The sequence below is a fragment of the Nannobrachium achirus genome (assembly GCF_963921795.1).
Source record: "Nannobrachium achirus genome assembly, chromosome: 5".
NCBI lineage: Eukaryota > Metazoa > Chordata > Actinopteri > Myctophiformes > Myctophidae > Nannobrachium > Nannobrachium achirus.
The window spans coordinates 53,701,104-53,722,882 of record NC_137814.1 but is presented as its reverse complement, the minus strand read 5'-3'; the positions used below and the strand labels follow the sequence as shown (position 1 = coordinate 53,722,882).

Below are 21,779 nucleotides of genomic sequence, written 5' to 3'. Positions count from 1 at the left end.
TATCATGACACCCCACAAGCCCTTAAAACTAAACTCCAAACAGCCCAAAATAAACTTATTAGGGTCCTGCTTAACCTTCCCTATCAGACTCACCTCGCCGCTACTCACCAGTTAAGAGTGGGGTGGCTCAGAGTAGATGACAGAGTACAGCAACTTGCAATGGGCCTGGTGTACAAGATACACTACACCACTATGATACCCAAGTACCTGTCAAAATACTTTATAAACATTAAGGATGTCCATAAATACAACACCAGAGGCAGCGCCACAGATCACTTTCAACCCAGAGTCAAAACCAACAAAGGGTCAAACTCTTTTTTCTGCTATACCACCAACATGTGGAAAGCCTTACCGAAGGCCATAAAGGAGTGTGAATCACTAGCATCCTTTAAAATTGCCCTGAAAAACCACTTACAGGCAGCAGCCGTTCGCAACTGGTAAAAAAAAAAATAGCCCAACCCTACCCTCCCCTGCCACTTTTTGTATATACTTACTGTTTGTTTAGACTTACTGTTTTCTTTTTTTTGTTCTCTCATTTTCTTTTCTTTACATATCTACTGCATAGTACTGTGTTCTATTCGTCTGTCATTCAATGTTATATGAGATACTTTAATGGTTTCCTGTGGAAATAAGCTTAGTCTTTTCATGGATATCCTTTTAGTAGACCTTGTACCAGTGAACTGTACCGTCATGAAACTGTACCTTTTCCTATGCAAACTTCTAATAAAGTCTTCCATCAATCAATCAAAACAGTGCATAGGCCTATACTATGAGATTGAGCAACTACGTGGCCTATTTCGTGACAGAATTATATGGATGTGTCAATACTTTTTTTGTTCTTCATGGATTTGGAACAGACTTATAGTTTATCTCTTTAAAAGATTTGTGCACATTTTCTTTGCAATAGTAGTAGCAGCACACCAGTGACACTGATTACAATGACATCTATACACAATTTGCCTTTTCTACAGTGTCAATAGCAATGGCCCTATAACAGTATCTTGTTGCACCCCCTTGTGGACACTTAAAACATAAAACAAAACACCAGCCTGAACACATGAGTCCTGTCAGCAAGATATATATATAAAAACAAATAGACATTCAGACATATGAATTAACCTATATGCTTTATTAAATTATAGTCCAAAGTATCAACTACCTTTGAAGAAATCAATAAAAAGGTCAGCACAATGATGTGTCATATTTAAACTCCAATTTACCACTTCCGTTGATGCTAGCCTGACATTGCCAGACTAATATCACAGGCATCGATATTAGTCTGGAATCTCTGTATATGGAACCTGAGTTCCAAGAGGCGGATAAAAAATGCCTCTGGTGATAAATCCACCGCTTATTTGCATTCTAGGCCCCGATTGGTCCCTCACAACTTTGGAGGGAGTGAAATCCAATCACCACTTAGCGGTGCCAGATCAAATCTGTTGAGGGCAATTTGATTTTATAGATAGATAGATAGATAGATAGATAGATAGATAGATTGATAGATACCTTTATTATCCCAAGGGGGAAATTTTGGTAATGGCAGATTTGTTTACAGGCTACCTTAAAGCAGTGGTCCTCAACATGTGGGTTGGGACCCCCAGGGGGGTTCTGAAATACATTTTGGGAATCCCCAGATGATTAACTTACCGTAATGTGTAACATTGTTTTCTCACTCAACAGTAAACATACCAACATAAAGGTAGTGTATAGAGGGCATATGCACATTTCTAGAGTGACAATTTAAGGACTTTTTAATACCTCTAAAATGACAAATTAAACATTGGCCAAATTGTCAAATATCAGAGGCAGAAATTGTGAAAATAGATGATTTACATGCTCACATGCTACATGCAGCAGATCTACATGCTCACGCGAGGAGTTGTGAGCATGTAGATCTTGCCTGGCTCCAGCCAATAGAACCGCCCACTCTCTGAGTGGACTGCTTCTCTTGGTCTGGAGTTGGCATATGACGCGCCTCTTTCTGTCGGTGTCTTGCCGCACCAACCAATGAAATCAATGCAAGACGGAGGAGGGGTGGGTCTAACTTTTGAAAATCAACAGAAACAGTGGAGGGAGGGGTGGCTCACCAGATAATTGCCTCCTTTGAACTTCAAAAGAGCTACAACTACAAGTGTCAATAGCTCGTTAGTGATTCTCTCTAATCAATGAAACATCAAAGACAATGACCTGTATGATGCATGTCATAGAGGGGAGGGGGAGGAGGGAATGTTTTGTGTACAAAAGTCAAACACAACCCCTCCCACCAGATCTCTTGTGATTGGGAATTTAAATCCCCTCCCCTTTGAAATCTCTTGTCAATGGGACAATGTCAGACTCAAGCTCCAACGCAGAGTCTGAAATCAGGCTAATGTAGATCTGCTATTTTCACAATAGAACTGTTATACAAAATGTAATGCTTAGTGCTCATCAGGGTGGGGGTCCCAGTTAAAATATTATTAGTTTGGGGGTCACAGCCTGAAAAGTTTGAGAACTTTAAAGCAGCACTAAAACTTTTTTTCACAAAGTTATAACATATTATATCCTTCTTCTCCAGGGCGGCACCATAACCCTTTTCTGCTGCTTCATTCAATATCTGTTCAATTCCACCCTAGTAGCCCTAAGGAAGCTAAATTAAGGAATGGTCGCTGATATGATTTTCTCTAGCTATCAATTCCAGCCGGGACTTCAATGGAATACACATGCGATGAATTGAATACACAAGACCCCAATGGAAACAAGCCATAGTGCTTTCTTGGGTTTAGTCCTTTTAGCATCCTTTTGTAAATAGAACTTAGAACTGTATACGTTCTGTGCTTTTAAACTGTTAATAAAGTATTCAGTCAATTAATCAATCTGTCAATGTGGGCCAGGTGGACCTTTGAAAGTAAAGGTCCACCTGGCCCACATTGACAGTAAAGTCATAAAAGTTGTTTTCTGCTGTGTTGCTTTTAGATGTGTATACTTTTTGGTCACTTCACTGAACTTCCGGTGCAAGCTTTTGCCACCGATGACCATCATGGCCAGTGTTGGATGTAACGGCATTAAAACTAACGGCATTACTGAAAAGGATTACTTTTTTGGGGTAACGGAGTAACCTAATGAGGTAATTTTGCAATTTTAGTAGTTTCATTATAGTTACCTTTTCAAAAAAAATAGTGTTGTTACTCAGGTACATTTAAGACCTAGATTTCCCTGTTCTTTCTGTTGCCACAAAGGAAAAATTATCCATCTGACACATGTCTGCTGAATGAATATGAGCTTGTCTCTGTCAAAGGAGACATGCATGCGGCAGTTTACAGTCCTAGTGGCGAATAAAAATAACTTCTGGGATGTCAGATCTATGTACAGTATTACTAGTTTTGTATACAATAATGTGTTGCACGTGTGCGACATGGCAGGGCTTGGGAAAAGACAGAGAGGTTGCCCTTTAGGAAGGTGTCCTCGTGACTTGATGTATCCTAGGGGGAAATATTGACATAGGCCTATTTGACATACATTTATTTATAAATAATGTGACAACAAATATGTGGCACTGCATGAATGATATGTATGTATATGATAATGATTTTTTTATGTATGTATATATTATGTTTATTTCATTTGAAAGTGAAACATCCCTTTCGTGTGAATCATACTTTTTTAGTTTGTCTGCATGGATTTGGAACAGGCTTTAGTTTCTGAAGTTGAGTTTGTTTCTTTAAAAGATTTGTGCATAGTAGTAGCAGCACACCGGTGATGACAATGACATCGGTATACACAAACAGCGGTTTGCATCAGAAACAGTTTAGCCTAGGGATGGACATCGGTATCGGCCAATATCAAACATTGGCAGGTATCATATAAAACCGGCCGAATCGGTGCCAATTGTGTCTATGGGTCGATTCATACCGTTATACACACACACACACACACAGCTTTGCTGCGTGTATCGCCAACGCGTCGCCGACCGTTTTAAAGACAAAAGAAGTGCACAACTTTGCTAATTGCTAGTGTTCCGTGTTGATAGGTTTTCCACGACGAGTTGTGACTGTGTGATGACATGCATGCAGCAAGGGAGGCGGCACGTCTATAATGTGAGCTTGTAAATTAAATGTTTTTGACAGAGCTCGATCGAGCGTTTGTGAGTGTGAGTGAGAGTGAGAAGAGACCCCGCTGGTGCTGCTGCTACTCACTGGAGTGGACCTCCAGTCATTCAGCGTGCAGCGCGAGGGCAAGTCAAATATGTATCCGCCCTGCAATGCTCATTCATCGGCCACAAACGTTGTCATGCCATGGACCTCCAATATTTACAAGCGACTTCGGCACTAGCCGTTAAGAAAGTATGGATGAACTCCCCCCGAAACTAAATAATTTCGGGTCGGGGAGCCCTCCCGAACCGAAATTAGTTAGGTTCCTTATTAGAGTGTGAAACGACCCTAAGGCACTGCACAGCATGATGCTCTGGTCCTGTGACTAAAGTAAACATTAGCGAGTAGCAGCCAGTCTACTTAGTGGCAGCCTACAGAATACAGAAGATGGTGCTGGTTACCGTTGCAATGTAAGGATATTTTCCATAATCCTGTGTCAATGTCGTCTCCAAAAAGGAGAAAAAAAGCATGTGTCACCTGCTTTCTTCCTGCCTAGTCCAGACGGTCATATTAGACTGGATATTGTCTGTGATTTTTCTAGTTCTTAGCTAAAGAAATCGGTATCGGAAAAATCGGTTTTGGCAGGTCAGACCTTCATAAAACTCTAGTCACATGATTGCGACCTAGCGAGACATAATACTTCATCATGCAATGGTATTGCATTGCACGCAGATAGATACTGTAGGTCATCAAACATAGTAAGCAAAAAAGAGGACACATATCAGTCACCAGAACCAAGGGCATTTGTTCATACAGGAATTAAGTCACTCCCCTCAAGGGAGGGAGAGAGAGCTTGGTACATCACATTACAGAGAAAAGAGCCCTGTGTACTTATCGTTCTGTACCAGGTGCCTGGGTTACACAAGGTTGCAATAATATGATCTCATCTCAAGTTGTTGAACACAGTTTAGGTTTAAGGTCATACATAGATTAAGGTTACACTATTGGAAACTCAAATAAGATAATGAACTACATTTAATGACAAGACAATTGTTTGTGAACACTTTAAACTTACAAATGATTCAAATAGAAGCACACTATAGAATTCTCTTATCAGTCTCTGTGACTCTTCTGGGATGTGCAGTCTGCCTCCAAAACATATTATTTTATCTGTGAGAAGCTCTGTCATTGGTCTAGAAATATGCAGCCACTTGCGACTAACCAATCAATATGCCTCTCGTTCGGATTGGTTAGACCTGTCGGTCAATCATTTTAGCCCCGGTCAGCCGGTTCATGCACCAATGAGCTGCTATAGTGACAGAGCTTCTCACAGATAACAGACTAGTTTTGGAGGCAGACTGAGGCCCCTTGGAAATGTCACAGAGACTAGATTTCTTTAGGAAGCATTGTTAGCCTTCTGAATAAAATAAAATAAGTAAATAAATGAATGAATACATAAATACAAAAATAAATTAATACATAAAAAAAGATAAATAGATAAATAAATAAGCTATTGCCAAAACATGTTTTTTTAGTTTTTTTTTTTTTGTATTTTATTGGATTTTTGGAGCTGTGTGAAACACAGGCTCCCTATACGTGGCTGTGTGGGTCTGTCTGTCTGTGTGTCTGTGTGTATGTAGCCTGAACTTCCTAAACTTCGGCACGCTACTAGTCCCACAGTTTTGCCACCACACACTCGCGCCATATGTCAAATCGACCGGCTTACTCGGGAATGGTGGGCTAGTAACTTGCTAAGAGAAAGGTTCAATAGTTTAATTGATATTAATTTATTAGTGAATTAATTTTTCCCATTGACTTATAATGGGAATCGCAAAAACTCACATTCAATTATTTGTCTCTCGCAAACCATAGGGGCTACAGTTTCAAGACTTGGAGAGGAGGTTCATATAATGATTTCAAGGATTAAATAAAAAATAATTGTGTCATTTGGCCTCATGGTGGCGCTATAACAGCCCAGTTTACGTTTTGGCCTATAACTGTTGAACCGTAGGTCGGAAAATTAAAATTATTTTTACCCTGGATTCCCTGGGTCAAGACGCATCTCCCGATATAGGCCACGCCCATTTGCGCCAGGATAGATTTTCCGCCATTTTGAATTTTCTCCAAAACACACTTTTTGTTCCTTTTCCTACATATTTTCTTCAAATGTCTTAAAAACCGGTACACATGATCTATGAACCTATGCAATGAACATACTCAAGGGATATTGCGATAGTCCATTCCGTTCGTTCGTAACGGGCTTCCAAAGTTAGCGGGAGGGGCCCGTTTTGCAAACAATAGCCATAAATCACAAACAAAAGGTCCAGTCAACACTGAATTTCAACCACAGGTCGGGGGTGGCATACTCAACGAATCCCCAAAAGCATTTCCACTCTGCCTCATGGTGGCGCTATAACGGCCTACTTGTCTCGTAACTCTTGAACCGTAGGTCGAAAAATTAAAATTATTTTTTCCCTGGATTCCTTGGGTCAAGACGCATCTCCCCATATAGGCCACGCCCATTTGCGTCAGGACAGATTTTCCGCCATCTTGAATTTTCTCCAAAACACACTTTTTGCTCCTTTTCCTACATATTTTCGTCAAATGTCACAAAAATCGGTACACATGATCCTGGGTGACCAGAGAGGTGCCGTTGAGTCTAGCCTGCCCTGAGCATCAACTGCAATACACACACACACACACACACACACACACACACACACACACACACACACACAGCTCCACTTCACACGGGTGTGATTTTTCTTTAAAAACAGTACACCAGCCCATGGGCTGACACATGACAGACAACTTAGTTGGCAGGCGATTATTGACACCATTGTAGTTGTGCATGGTAGCTTTCTGTGTGTTACCACTCCATTCATAACTCCATGCCAAAAGACATGTCGTCGCCATTCCAACACCTCGCCTTTCCGAAGGTTGACTTCCTAGTTGGGTCGAAAATGGCAGTTCCGTGACCGTGGAGAGCAAAGGTCCGTTTCTCAATGGATTTGTCATCTAGGAGGGTTATTAAACAAATTTGGCCGGGGTGTCTTTTTTAAAATGCCTGGGGAAATGCTTGAGAGCTAGGGTAATGTTCAGTCTCATTCACTTGCTATACTACACTATAAAGGCAAAAATGACTCCCAAGAAATCTGCTTTAAGTGGGATGTGAGGGGTCAAACTACGGGTTTTTAATTATTCTGAATCCATTGCAAGCATTTGTTTTGCATGAAAAACATTCCTTGGGCAAGAAATGGCCCCACAATACGATGGTTTAGTGATGAGTCATCAATTTTCACAGTCTTTTGGGGTCCGTTTTTAGCCCAAGGAATGTTTTTCATGCCAAACAAATGCTTGCAATGGATTCAAAATAATTAAAAACCCCTAGTTTGGACCCCTCACATCCCACTTGAAGCAGATTTTTTGGGAGTCATTTTTGCCTTTAAAGTGTAGTGTATAGCAAGTGAATGAGACTGAAAATTACCCTAGCTCTCAAGCATTTTCCCAGCCATTTTAAAAAAGACACCCCGGCCAAATTTGTTTAATAACCCTCCTAGATGACAAATCCATTGAGAAACGGACCTTTGCTCTCCACGGTCACGGACCCATTTTCGACCCAACTATCCATTCATCGTTTCCCCACTCTTCTATAGACCCCGCACATCGCTATTCCGAAGAATGACACTTCGGAATGGCAGGGTTTCACTATTTTCTAAAGACCCCGCCATTCGAATATACTTATTTATTATTGTTTGGTCCCTGAGATCGGTCCCTGATATTCCCTTAATGTTTGTGAATGAATGGTAAAATGTATCGTCAGGTCGGCATCAACATCAAATCATCTAATCCTTCATCAATCCTCCTTTTATTAAATAAAATCAAAGTTTACATCTGTCTTGCCGGTGTGACCTTTCATGAAAGCATACGGCACTGCTTTCTTTTTGATGTCTCCATGTCTGCAGTCTGCACTTTTGGAAAGATTCGGTTTTAACCTAGAACTCACCCAAAAAGCGATTTCAATATTTCAAAGTTCTTTCTATCTGAAGTGTCTATGTTACTTCTGTATCAATCGTTATTTGATTACCACTCACTAGAATGCTAAATGTTGAAGTGTAACTCTCGGATCAGTGAGCATGCATGCGTCAAAGAGACGCATTGAAAAATCATATCGGCGACCTTTCCTTATAGGTTCCTTAGGGCTACTAGGGAGGAAGTGAACAGATATTGAATGAAGCAGCAGAAAAGGGCCAAGAATAAGGTGAATACTTGGGTCAGTGACGTGACGCCCCAAAAAATGTGTTTTTAAAAAAACTTTAAATTGCAGGCATAAAAGTTATTTACTTTTGTTCTACTCACTCTCAACCTTATGGAAATACATTTTGTTTTTAGATATGTTATTGGAATCAGACTTTATTCAGCAGTTTGTTGTACTTGTGCCTAAAATCGTCATATGGTGTGACATGAAAATAATTGTTCATAAAATGAAAATGGAGTACATCTTTCTTAAGTTACTCACTTTATCAAAGTCCTTTATCATAACTAACCAGTGATCCACTATAGTTTTTTGAAAATTAATTATATCTGTATATTTTTTTCATAATCGACACTCTGTGTGAGGCCCATGTTCATGATCTTACAACATATTTTAAATGTATTCTGTCAAAACTTTCTCTAAAATTACACAAATATTTGTGACTCTTCCTGATAATATTCTCTATGTAATCCATAAACATTTTTTTGGTTTAATCATTAATAAAGGTATGATTTCTCACTATTTGGAATGTCACACCAAATGATTTAGTGTCACACCGTATGATCATATCTTCATGTGTCAAAGCAAACCTACCTATTAGTGTGTTCATGTGTTTTAACCTACCTATTAGTGAGTACTGAACTTTACTGATTGATTAAACAATTACCCAGGATAACATGGCCTTAATATTTCTGAACAGGATATTATTGTAGGGCTTTAACATGGGATAAGAAAGAATTGTAGTAGTAGATGGATGATGAGGATGTGCACAGGAATGCTACGCACACCTAAGTCTTCTGCCGGCCCACGGCAGAAGGATCCTAAAGGGACAATAAGGCGCATAGCCACACTTGGAGCCAAGGCATTGAAGGCAACATTTTATTAACACCAATTAGTGGAAACAGAACTCAGCATTCAGGTAAATTGCTTTTTTCCGAAGTCTCCTGAACTTGAACACAGCATTTTGTGTTGAACAAATGTAATTAGGAATCATGACATTACACCACATCTCCACTAGCTAAAGAGTGCTGGGTTGCGCAACTCTTAAAATAGCTGATCTACAAGCTCTCGCAGCACAACGTGTTGAGAGCTTGTAGATCAGCTATTTTCGCTAGTTTTGTCTCGGGTCCTACCTTAACACTGTCCACTGTCCAGTCCAGTGAGTGAAAGTACAAAAGTATTAGATCAGATTAGATTATATATTTAGACTGTATTGTACATCAGCCAGTCGTATTTGGTGAGGGTAGCAAACCGGCTGCCTTGTTGCGGTTCTGCTATGCCACAGACAACCTCCTGCTCTTCGTAGAAAATGCAGTCTCGCCCCTTTGGCTCCTCTCTCCTTGCTGGGTCATTGTTTAGTTTCTCCCTGTACTTTCTCGTTCTCTCAGCACTTGTCATTTTCCAGCTGACAAAAGAAAATGGAATGTATAGTTTAAGACAAAGAGAAAATATTGTTTAGATTGAAACAATATGTTAAGGTTTCTGTGAAGGGGTTTCTGCTCTGTCTGATGAATTTGAAGTATCACTGAATGAAGCTAAATTTCATTTTATGTAAAAATGTTTAAAACAAATGTTTAAACGTACAAAAGAAACATGGAACTTTGTTATTTGTTGTTATATCTGTAGTTAAATACAGTATAAATCATATGGTGTGACAGTCAAGTCATATGGTGTGACAAGCAGACCTGTCACACCATATGATTAAGTGTCACACCATATTACTGTTTTCTCCATTTAGGTTTACCTTGAGGCTACTATGTACACATTAGCATGCTAACAGCATGCTAGCTATAACAAAGCAGCCTAGATCTACATGGAAATATGACCAAAACGTCAAATAACTTAAGCTTTTTTTAAAGAAAAGGTGTCACACCAAAAGACATCCAGAATGGTGAGTTTGTCAACGTTTCAACAAGATGGCATTTCATGAAAATGTTAAAATCATAACTCACCTCAGACACCTGTCTTGCAGTTGTGCTGGGAGTGCTGAATAGCCTTACAGAAGAAGGACCTCTCTAGCCAATAGGTGTCCAAATAATTGCCTGTTTAATTTTTCCAAACTAGTGTCACACCAAATGATTTTGGGTTGGGGGACAAAATGTTTTTGATCAGAAATGACTGAAAACATTATGCTTTGACTTTGAAAAGATATAGGCTCAAAATAGACATTCTTTTTAGCCTAAATTCATTTTCAAATGATTTTTAGCAATTATTTTTCTTAGTTTTATTCAAGTTCCCACTTTGAGAAACAAGGTCAGGACAGTCACACCATATGAGTTTTGCCATGTTTGGTTGAAGATTCTGAAGAAATGAGGAATGAAATGTTTTAATCTTGAGTAAGTTCACATAAAGCTTAATGTCCTGCACAATATTCAGAAGGTTTTTGACAAATATATTTTTTATTTATACATGTTTGACACCGAGGACAGCGAAAACGTTACGTCACGTCACCCACCCACTTATAGATGGCCAAAACCCAAAATGCTAAATCCTGTCTGAAAAAATCACTTTGATGGGAAAAATCAAACGAAAAAAAACCTCCTATTTACTATTTCTAGGTAAAAAACCTCCTATCTGAATGTAGTCATTGCAACATGCAGATGGAGGTTTGGCGTCAGCGGCTGTCTCTCAGAAATAGTTAGGTTATTTTTTGTTAAATAACACTTTTTATAGCACTTAATTATGCTCCTTTTGAGATCAAGACATTCGTCTGTTACAAGTATTACCATTAACATTTTTTATCAACTCACCCTCTTGGTGTGGTAAAAGTTTCACCACCTGACAGGCTGACACCAATCATTAGCAATCAACAAGGCAAAGCAGATAGGAGGTTTTGAGCTTCAACATTTTGCCACTTACTGAAACTGAACAAAATCGGGGTTCTATTCACATGAAATCTTTTACAAAATGAGGGGAAGAACAATCTTGCAGACAGACTGACCACTGAAATACAAAAATCATGACATTTGCATAAGGAGGTTTTTCATTTTGGCCATTGTCATGCTAGTACTACAGTCGGTAAACAGGAAAACTCACCCTAAAACAAACTCGACCTCATTCGCACGACCGTGCGTTTCCCAACGTCTGTGGCCTTAAAGGAGTAGTTCACCTCCAAGATGACTTTTTTCTATTGATTACTCACGCCATAGAGACTTGAGTTCAATAATACTTTTTTGTATTTGTCGCATTCCTAAGACAAAAAATAAATAAATATATAATATAGGCCTATTATAGTAAATGTACCCCCATTGATTCCGGATGGGGACCCAAATGCACTTGGGTCCTCATCCGGAATCAACAGAGGTACATTTATTGTAATCGAATTATTGTCTTAGGAATGCAACAAAAAACACTAAATATTATTGAACTCAAGTCTCCATGGGGTGAGTAATCAATAGTAAAAAATCACACCCAATGTGAAGTGAGCGGTGGTCGTGCTTGCATAACGTCTTCAGACTAGGATTTGAGTCTAGGATGTACAGGCTATGCTACACACACACGTTTTGCTATGGCAGAACGCAGAGGGAAAAGGCTACAGACATACGACATATAACATCACTAGACAAACATGATGCTACGTATACACATTTTGCTATGGCAAAACGCTGAGGAAAAAGGCTACAGACACACGCACAGCCACGTATAGGAGCGGTGGTAAACCACTCCTATACGTGGCTGTGCATGTGTCTGTTTGAGCTGTGGTCAGGTCACCAAAATGGCTGCCAAAATGGACAATATTGTGTGTGTGTGTGTGTGTGTGTGTGTGTGTGTGTGTGTGTGTGTGTGTGTGTGTGTGTGTGTGTGTGTGTGTGTGTGTGTGTCTGTGTTTTCTTTTTTTAAGATAACAGCTGGACCACTTTTTTGGAGACAAAGTAACAATAAAATTCTCTTTTTTAATTCGACATTTTGTTGAATTGTTTTATTTCAGTTACAGCAATGTTGTAATCTTAATGTGGAAAAAAACGAACTTTCACATTTTCTAGCAAGGGGTGTGTACCCTGTATAGTGTATACCTTCCCAACATGCATGATTACAAGACGATTAAAACATGTTTTACTACTGCACCTGCAGTGGTCTTTCTGGTAGGCCCACTTATAGGCCTATCAAGCATGCATTTATGCATCCCTCCCTCCGGTTTCTGTCCAAAATGTAAGCTCACCTGAAACCTCCCATGAACCAGAGGGCCCACCCTTCTCTGTTAAATACTGTACCGATGGCAGTGGAAGTGTGTGACACTTGATTGTTGCATTTCGGTCCAGCATGGAAGCACTATCGGAAAAGATGACAAAGTACCCTGTGGTGTCCAAAGCTTCTATTGGAATCATCCTGGCTGGGATCGAGCAGCTCTTGGCGTTACAGTTTGCCTGTCCTTGTGATGGACTGTGGAGAAACAGAGAGCTGACTGCTGCTGTCTTCATAATACCAACTATAATGATCCTTGCAATATCGCTAATCATGGAAGGGTTCAAATTAGATGGAGCTGCACTTAGTATTATATGGGCGTTTGTCTCCGTTACCACCCCTATAGTCATGTGGCTGATGTTGATGTTCCTCGACGGCCGGTTCTTTACTTGTGCCATGACAGACTGGGAAGGCAGATATGTGGAGCTTGACAGTGCAGATCCACAGAGATGGTGCGAGCCAAACAATTCATCTCTTACCTGTCTAGACGATGACGATCTCGAGCCTCCTCTGGGCTGTATGCTCAAAACACAAGAGTTCTTTGTTACATCTCAGGTAAGTTTGTTATTCTCCTACATGCTCTACAGTTTTTATGTCAATTATGTTGAAAATAAAAGTAAGTACAGTTGTGCCAGTCAAAATTAGTACTTCATTTGTTTTAAAAACTTTACGGAGCAGCAAGTTCACATACATTTGTCATTGTTTTATCATTAAACATTAACAGTAAAATAAATGTTTCCATTTTCCATTTTCTCTTAAGTACCCCCTGTAGTATCTCTGCGTACCCCTAGGGGTACACATACTGTTTGAGAAACACTGCTCTACATACGACATGTATCCCATTATAACATGCACTATTGAAAACCTTCATTGCAATATTGATGCTGTTTGCATAACTTGTAATGTTCTTAATTCAGTTTAGACTTTTCATGGTTTTTCCTTGTAATTTATTTATTGTCTGTTTTGTCTCCCAGTGGATAGGCTTAGGGCTTCTGTTTTACCTGTGTCTGATACTCGTACTCCATTTAGTCAATGAATTGACAAAACCGAAGGCAGGAGGGACTTTAAACGGTGACGTGGAAGGTATGTTCTTTTATTTTATTTTATTGATTCAAACTTCTTGTCAAGGGCCCCTGAATTCATGTGTATTTCGCCACAGACTGAAACATTTTGTGTCAGAGATTTGCAATATTTGTGATGTTAAAATGTTTCTTTTGTTTTGAAAATAGCATATCTACAAGCTAACAATATGTCGCGATGCAACACATTTTGAAATAACTGAAACTCATTCTTCAATAGGAAACAACTCGACTCAGTCTAGGCCGGTTGCCAGCAATCCATCTGTACCGGTTGCCAGCACTCCACCACCTGTACCAGATTCCTTGACGGTTGCCAGCAAGACTCAATTTGGTATGTTTACACATGGTCCACCCAGCACTTAGTGAGTGTGTCACAGTTGAGATTGACAGATATCTGACAGAAATAGACTGCTGTGGGAAATTAGCGACTATTGATTAAAGAAATAATAATAATAAATAACAAAATCTCCCATTCATTTTTCCTCATAGACTTTAAGCTTACAAAAATATTTAGATCCAGGATCCTGGTGAATCATGACCATAAAACGTATCTAGTCTGGATCACAACTCCACTACTAATGGCGATATAGGCTATTTCTGTAGGTCTGAATTCAAGAAAATACATACACGATCAAACTCCACGATTAATTATGTAATTATAACACATACATAATGAGATCTAGAGGTTATAGTCTGTCAAATGCACAGTGGTAAACAAAAGCAGCCTATGTCAAAGGCACTACATCCATAATATTGTATTTGTTTTGTCAGCACAAAACAGTTTATTTATAGATGTACAGTAGATGTACACAGTAGATGTTTCGTGCTTGTATTCTCTTGAATGCAGACCAGTTAATATACCGGTATGGCATATGAGGGCAGGTGCTCCCTCTGTCATTGCAGGAGTTGTCCCAGATGATTCAAAGATACTAACAGCTTGTCAGTGAATGACCGGCTAAAGGTGCTTCTCATTTGAATAAAAGTTGACCAGTCCAGAACTACTACTTTTCAACGCCTCTTGCCCCGGCTGCTACTCTCCACTCCCAATCCCATGATCCTTTGTGCTGCAGTTTCGCCTGCTCCATAAGAGAACAAATAAATAAAAAGCCCAGCTGAGAATAACCCTAGCAAGAGATGCTGTTTGCTATTTTGGCGCTCTGTGCTTATATTTGGGGACGGTTTTGTGACGTGGTGAAATAATCTTCCACTTTGAAATAACTGACGTATACATTCTTCCACAGAAATCCCCATATACGCACCCAGCACAGAGGATGACTCCAACCACAACGAGGCTTTGCCATTTCTGCCAACAGAAGACACCTCGACATGCAAGGACTCAAAGGGAGACGTGTGTTAATACCAGTGTAAAACAGGGCCAATAAGCTGGTAGAACAGCCACATGGGAATCGGTAGGTTTGTTCGATCCCTGGCTTCCTTCTGGGTTAAAAACAGATGTTTTGGCGATAGCTTATTTATTTATCTATTTATATTTTTTATGTATCTATTTTTATTTACTTACTTATTTATTTATGTATTTATTTTATTCAGACGGCTAACAATGCTCCCTAAATAAATCTAGTCTCTGAGACACTTCCTATAGGGCCACAGTCTGCCCCCAAAACTACTCTGTTATCTGTGAGAAGAACCCGCCGACCCGAACGAGAAGCAGACCGCAGACGTATTATTTTATCTCACAGATAAAATAATACGTTTTGGAGGCAGACTGCGCATCCCAGAAGAGTCACAGCGGCTGATAAGAGAATTCTATAGTGTGCTTGAATGATTTGTATGTTTAAAGTGTTCTTAAACAATTGTCTTGTCATTAAATGTAGTTCATTATTTTATTTGAGTTTCCAATAGTGTAACCTTAACTGTGTCAGTATGACCTTTAAACCTAAACTGTGTTCATCAACTTGAGATGAGATCATATTATTGCAACCTTGTGCGACCCAGGCACCTGGTACAGAACGATAAGTACACACAGGAATCTTTTCTCTGTAATGATGTACCAAGCTCTCTCTCCCTCCCTTGGGGGGAGTGACTTAATGTCTGTATGAAAACTGTTACTTTACTCAATATGTTTCAGAATGCATTCTCTGAATAAACCAACTTATTGAACTCCATATTCTCTTCTCATATTTGGCCCTGTGTCACTTTAAATGAGTATTTCAGTCAGACTCAGGATTTACCTAGTTAGTTAGAGACTAGATTTCTTTAGGGATTCAACATTTAAAATTTCATCTACATCATCATCATCATCAATGTTGTCCTCATCGGTATCGCTAACGCTAATTGAACCCGATTAAACTGAAAAGGCTGAACTGACATGCTAAACTATTAGTTTTACGCTACCAAACAGGTTGCAGATTACCCAACAGTGCATTGCGTTGTAAACAAATATTATAGTATACTTCAGCGAATGAATGAATAGTGAAAAGGCGGCCATGAAGCTGTGTAAAGATTTAAATGTTGAATTAAACACTTTACAGGCACGGCAAAAATCGTACGTGATATGAACAGAACAGAAAAGCATCACACTACTTCCTAAAGTTAATCTGAGCATAAAGACAATGTTTTAAATAGTGTAACGAGAATGTATGTTTTGACATTCCATAGACATTCCATTTGGCCCGACCATAGTTCGGCCAAATGGACATTTATAAATTGCTAATTTGTATTTGTATTTAATTGTATTATATTCAGACGGCTAACAATGCTCCCTATAATCTAGTCTCTGTGAAACTTTCTATAGGGCTGCAGTCTGCCTCCAAAACTGTTCTGTTATCTGTGAGAAGCTCTGTGACTGGCAGCCAATTGATGCATGAACTGGCCGACCCGGGGCTAAAATGATTGACAGACTGATCTAACCAATCTAATGGCAGAGCTTCTCATAGATAAAAGAACAGTTTTGCCACACATTATTATACCTCACTCTATAATTGTTGTATGTATGATGTTGTATCTTTGAATAATAACCTGAATGAGGGTCATGTTTATTTATTTGTTATATTTAAAATATTATTGTACGGCAAATGGGTATTAATAATTAAACGTTTTCTTGTAAACAATGTGTGCGTGCTCATCTTACAGTGTGCTTGTTTGTATGAAAGCCAAGGTCACTGCTCTATCTTTATACTGATTATTATATATTTACATGGAAATTGCAAGTGTGGTTGCCGTGACGCGAGTCACACTTGCAAATTAATATTCCGTCTTACTATTTGAAGATTAATTCACCAATTTAATGAGTCAGTCCTTGTTCCACTTATGCCCATATATGGAGATCACTGATGTCATCAATATTAAGCCCATGTCTTGGAAAGCCCATATATGGATACTGTGTTGCGCTCGATGCCTCAGCACCCCACGGCATGGACAAAACCCGGCGCCTCTGACCACATGACCTACTGTATCATACTATTATAATTTCTGGGCGTGTCAGCGGGCCTTTAAGTGGCCTGGCTATCACAGAAATATAGAACAAAATCTTATCCAACGATAACAGAATATTCTTCGTTTTGGGTCTGAGAGGCTAAAGATGTCAACTGGTGGTCCGTGGCGCAACTATAACCACTGCCAACTTAACGAGGCTAGCACTAAGACCCAGGGAATGCCTGCCCTATCCTGTTCCCATGGTAAATAAATATAGCCAGCTTACAGACAGTGTGGCACACAGAGGTTAGAGGCAGGCTGGAGCACTTTAACTAAACAACACCTTCATTTCACTGGCTGCCAAGGAAGATATGCATACAATATCTTAACATACGTGAATAGCATGTGTTTGACAGGTCATAGCCTATACAGGGATACTGTATGCTTGGCAGATGTGACTGACTGACTGACTGACTGACTGACTGACGGACTGACGGACTGACTGACTGACTGACTGTGTCCTTGTTATGCAGAGTGACACTCTGGTCAGTGCTGCTTCTAACTATTAAAGTATAGAAATACTCTTAAACCTTGTGGGATGGACGTTGATTTGAGTCCCCAGTGAGAGTAGAGTCATTTAATTGGGGCCATATGAGGGGAAAACAATGTATAGGCTGCTATAGCTTTGGTTTTGAAGTTCCGTGGGCTATTTAAAGAAGAGAATTTGACAGCTGAGAGGGACACACACGGGCTTGAGAGAGCAAGAGACTCTCGGTCACACCGTCAGCGGACAGCTCGCACTAGAAGCGGTCGGGTCGCCACCGCTCGCTCCCCGGACGGACCACCATGCTTCAGCTGTGCAAGGTGACCAGGCACCTGTTCATCAGCAACGCTCGCTCGGCCTGCAGCGACGAGCTCATCCAGCAGGAGGCGGTGACGCTCTGCATCAACGTCTCCAAGCAGCAGCCGTTCCCCGCCGCCTCAAAGTCGGCCTCCTGTCCGTCGCTCGCCGCCGTCGAGCTGATCCGCGTGCCCGTCTACGACGACCCCAACGAGGACCTGTACCGCCACTTCGACCGCTGCTCCGACGCCATCCAGAACCACGCGATCCGCGGCGGCCACAGCGTGGTGTACTGCAAGAACGGACGGAGCCGCTCCGCCACCGTGTGCGTCGCCTATCTCATGAAGCACCGCAAGATGCCGCTGAAGGACGCTTTGCAGGTGGGTGGAGAGAGGCTTGTACGGTGTTGTCTGTTGTGTTCTCTCAGCTCTGGTGGTCCAGGCAGGGACGAGGGACCTCATGCAAATAGCTGCTGTCTGATGATCAGAGCAGAAGAAAGTAGTCTACTCAGATTTTATATTTTGAAGTGAATGAAGGCTAGGCCTAACAGATGAATAAAAAATAAATAAAAAAAGGAAAATGTATTTTAAAAGGATACATATAAAAAAAGTAAATATTATTGAAATGTTCATATATTCTAGATGCATTGCACATTCGGTGAATTATTCCAAAAAATGTTTTGTTTCATTTTTTTATTTATTTTTATTTTTTATGGCATGAATATTAAAAGTCCATATTTAAAAATATTACAATATTACACGAGACCAGTCAAAACAAGGATTTATAATAGAGAAATGTCAGCCTTCTGAAGTCAGAGCTGCTTGAAGTCCAGTGGGAAGTTTCCGAGTTTCCGATGATGTAGCCTAGGGTGCTGTGGCATTTGCAATGCATTTTTACAAAATATTCTAATTTTCTGAGATTGATCTATAATGTAGAAATACTATTCTGAACTTTATGTGCTGCTGGGCAGATTAACCTAAAATAAAAGGCTACATCATTATTTATCACTTAATTTATGTTTTGCATTCAGAATCTATATCTGCAACATATAAACTACAAACTAAAACTGCAGTGTTAAGTACAATGTTGCCTCCTCTAACATCAAGAAATGTAAATATTCCAATAAAAACACATTAGAATTGGTTTGAAGTGAATAGGCTACTTGAGGAAATATAACTTAGTTTCCATCACTGGATCAGGGACTAACACAAGGTATGGGACACAGGGAAGTTTTATTTTTAAGCGGAAGTTTATTTGATTATAAACATTGTGATGCTGAGAATCATTGTTGTCCCATACCGGAACCATTGCGCTAGTGAGAATTTATTCTGAGCGTATTGTGAGAATTTATTCCGAGCGTAAAAAAGCTTTAACATTAACTGCCCCCTTTGCATGTGTACAAGGGTGGTATGTAGGCCTCTCCGTCTCTAGACCTTAATGACCAAACTAATAGATAAAACAGAAATAAAAAGTACGGCAGAAAATCACAGGTTCAATCCTATTGCTTGAGCTTTTGGGCTTGTGGGTCCCTGACTATTCCTTTCAGAAAGACTTGCTATCAGAAATGAACACTTGCCTATAGTTGCATACAGTATTTCAGTGAGGTCTACCTGGTTAGATAAAGATTTTATAAATATACAATACAGCAATCTTGTGGAATAGGAGACCTATAATAGTGTGTTGGAGGCAAAAGAACTATACAATAAGTATTGAGTGTTATTGGGTACTTAAAGGGGAAGACCACCCATTTTCAATATTGAAATATGTCATAAATATACCTTAGACTTAGAGGAGTTGTGTGGAAAATAGAAAAAAGTTCCCCCCCTTCTGTGTTGCCTAGAACTGGAGGATTGATTTTGGGGTTTGTATTGTAAAGTACAATGTGTGATGTCATCAATGTGTATGTGTACTGTACAATACAAACCCCCAAATCAATCCTCCAGTTCTAGGCAACACAGAAGGGGGGAAACTTTTTTCTCTATTTCCACACAACTCCTCTAATATTAATGACATAGTTCAATATTGAAAAGGGGTGGTCTTCCCCTTTAAGTACACATTTGCGGTATCTTTACTGGAGTATTTCCAATTTTCAACACTTTTACTTCTACTGCAAACTGCACTATACATCTCAGAGACAAATATCGTACTTTTACTCCACTACAATTATTTGAAAACTAAAGTTACTCTGTAGATTGCGATTATTATTACAAAACATATACTTGCAAGCTCACGGCTCGTTGCGATGTGACACGCTATGAACTTGTAGATCTGCCATATTGAACAAGTGAAATGGGCCATTCTGCGTAAAGAGTAGCCTAATTTTGGTACTTTAAGTATATTTTGATGCCAATGCTTTTGTACTTTTACTCAAGTAAAAGTACTGGACTTATACTTGTAACAGAGTATTTCCAGATTGTGGCATTGATACTGGACTGGTACTTGAGTACTTTCGTCCACCACTGCTGAAAAAAAACTCACTGGCTTAGAAAGCCTGTTCTGTAATGCTGCAAAGTCACAGTCTGGATCTCAATGACAGTCATATCCTGACACAAGGCTGTCCTCAATAATGAACATACCCGCTGGCGCTGACTCATCATGTATCTGGAGGCAGGCCTCTGCTGACGTAAAGTGATGTACAGTAATTTAAAGACCTCTTCACGCTGTCTGTTTGTTTCTGTGTCCTACAAGGACATCTGTAGTTCACGAAAATCAACACGATATGATGGACGCGCACTCTATGTACTCAGACTCTTTGTACCCAGAAAGAAAATGGTGTTAAATGAACTCTAAGATAGACAGACAGACAATTATTGAACCAGTTGTCATAGCAGCACCACAGTAAGAATGAAACAAAGATACAGTCAAGTACAGAATAAGTAGAACACTAGTTAAAATGAGATAACAAAGACAATATAAAGACAGCCACACTAACATGTGACCTTGCCCTCTTGGTCTGGTCTGGTCAGTGTGTAGGCCAACAGTAGATAGAAATAGAGGCACATGTGCATTCTTCTATCACCAATAAAAATGCCACAGAGAAAGACTTCTGGACGTCTGCATTTGCACTGACCGGACATAAATGCCATGAACCGTGATGATGCCGTTGTGAGGACTAGCTGACACCAACGCAGGAATCCGAGATAGCTCTCCAATACTCCCTGCTATTCAGCATCAGAAATCTATGCAGTGTTGCTATCAACAGTAAAAAATGCTTATACATATAGGCTTATACTGTAGCTATGTAGTTGAATATAAATAAATATAGAGATAAGCACCGGTATAATGTACATTCAATCTCCAGTAGTATGTGCATGAGTGTGTGCAAGACACGTCCATTTGGTTCCGTTTCTACACTCTCTAACACATTATGTACTGTTGTTCTAATCAAATCTATTGTTTGTTTTTCTTTTACCCCAAAGATCTGAGGGGGAACGTGCCCTCTCTGTTTAATGGAGGAGTAATAACTCCTCAATGTGCTGTCGCTTCCTCTGTTTCAGAAAGTGAAGACGGCTCGTCATGTGATCGCCCCCAACGCCGGCTTCATGGCTCAGCTGGAGAGATATGAAACAGAGCTGAAAAAGAGACGCAGAGTGCATTCATCACCTAACTAGTAGATCCACTGAGATCACGGCTGGGATGTCCCTCCCCCATAGACAATCTTACCTAACCTTCTTCTCCAACATGTAGTACTGTAGCCTGGCGGGGCCCGACGTCATACTGCGTTCACTCACTCATTCCTTCCACAGTATAACGTCTGGCCTTCGGCCTATTGGCAGCTTGAAAAGTGGGCGGGAGTACTTGCCTTGACAGACAGACTCCTCTAACCAATCAGCGTAGCATAACATCTCTCAGCCAGTCGGAAGAACGTCAAACAAACACGTCTTTTCGGCCGATAAACTCCACTAGCGCATCCCCCGTGTTCCTTTTTAATTGTTGTAATTGATTCCAACTCTGAAATAACTGCACTTATTGCTTGTTTTATG

At 40.0% G+C, this 21,779-nt stretch overlaps 1 protein-coding gene across 1 annotated transcript; it reads left to right on the top strand.

Moving 5' to 3' along the window:
- Nucleotides 1-17,801: 17,801 nt before the first annotated feature.
- Nucleotides 17,802-21,407, top strand: LOC308285184 (dual specificity phosphatase 28-like; the record flags this gene model as incomplete). Its single annotated transcript, XM_080725900.1, has 2 exons — nucleotides 17,802-18,176; nucleotides 21,294-21,407. 2 exons carry the CDS (start codon nucleotides 17,802-17,804, stop codon nucleotides 21,405-21,407), a joined length of 489 nt encoding a protein of 162 aa, XP_080582026.1.
- Nucleotides 21,408-21,779: the final 372 nt, after the last annotated feature.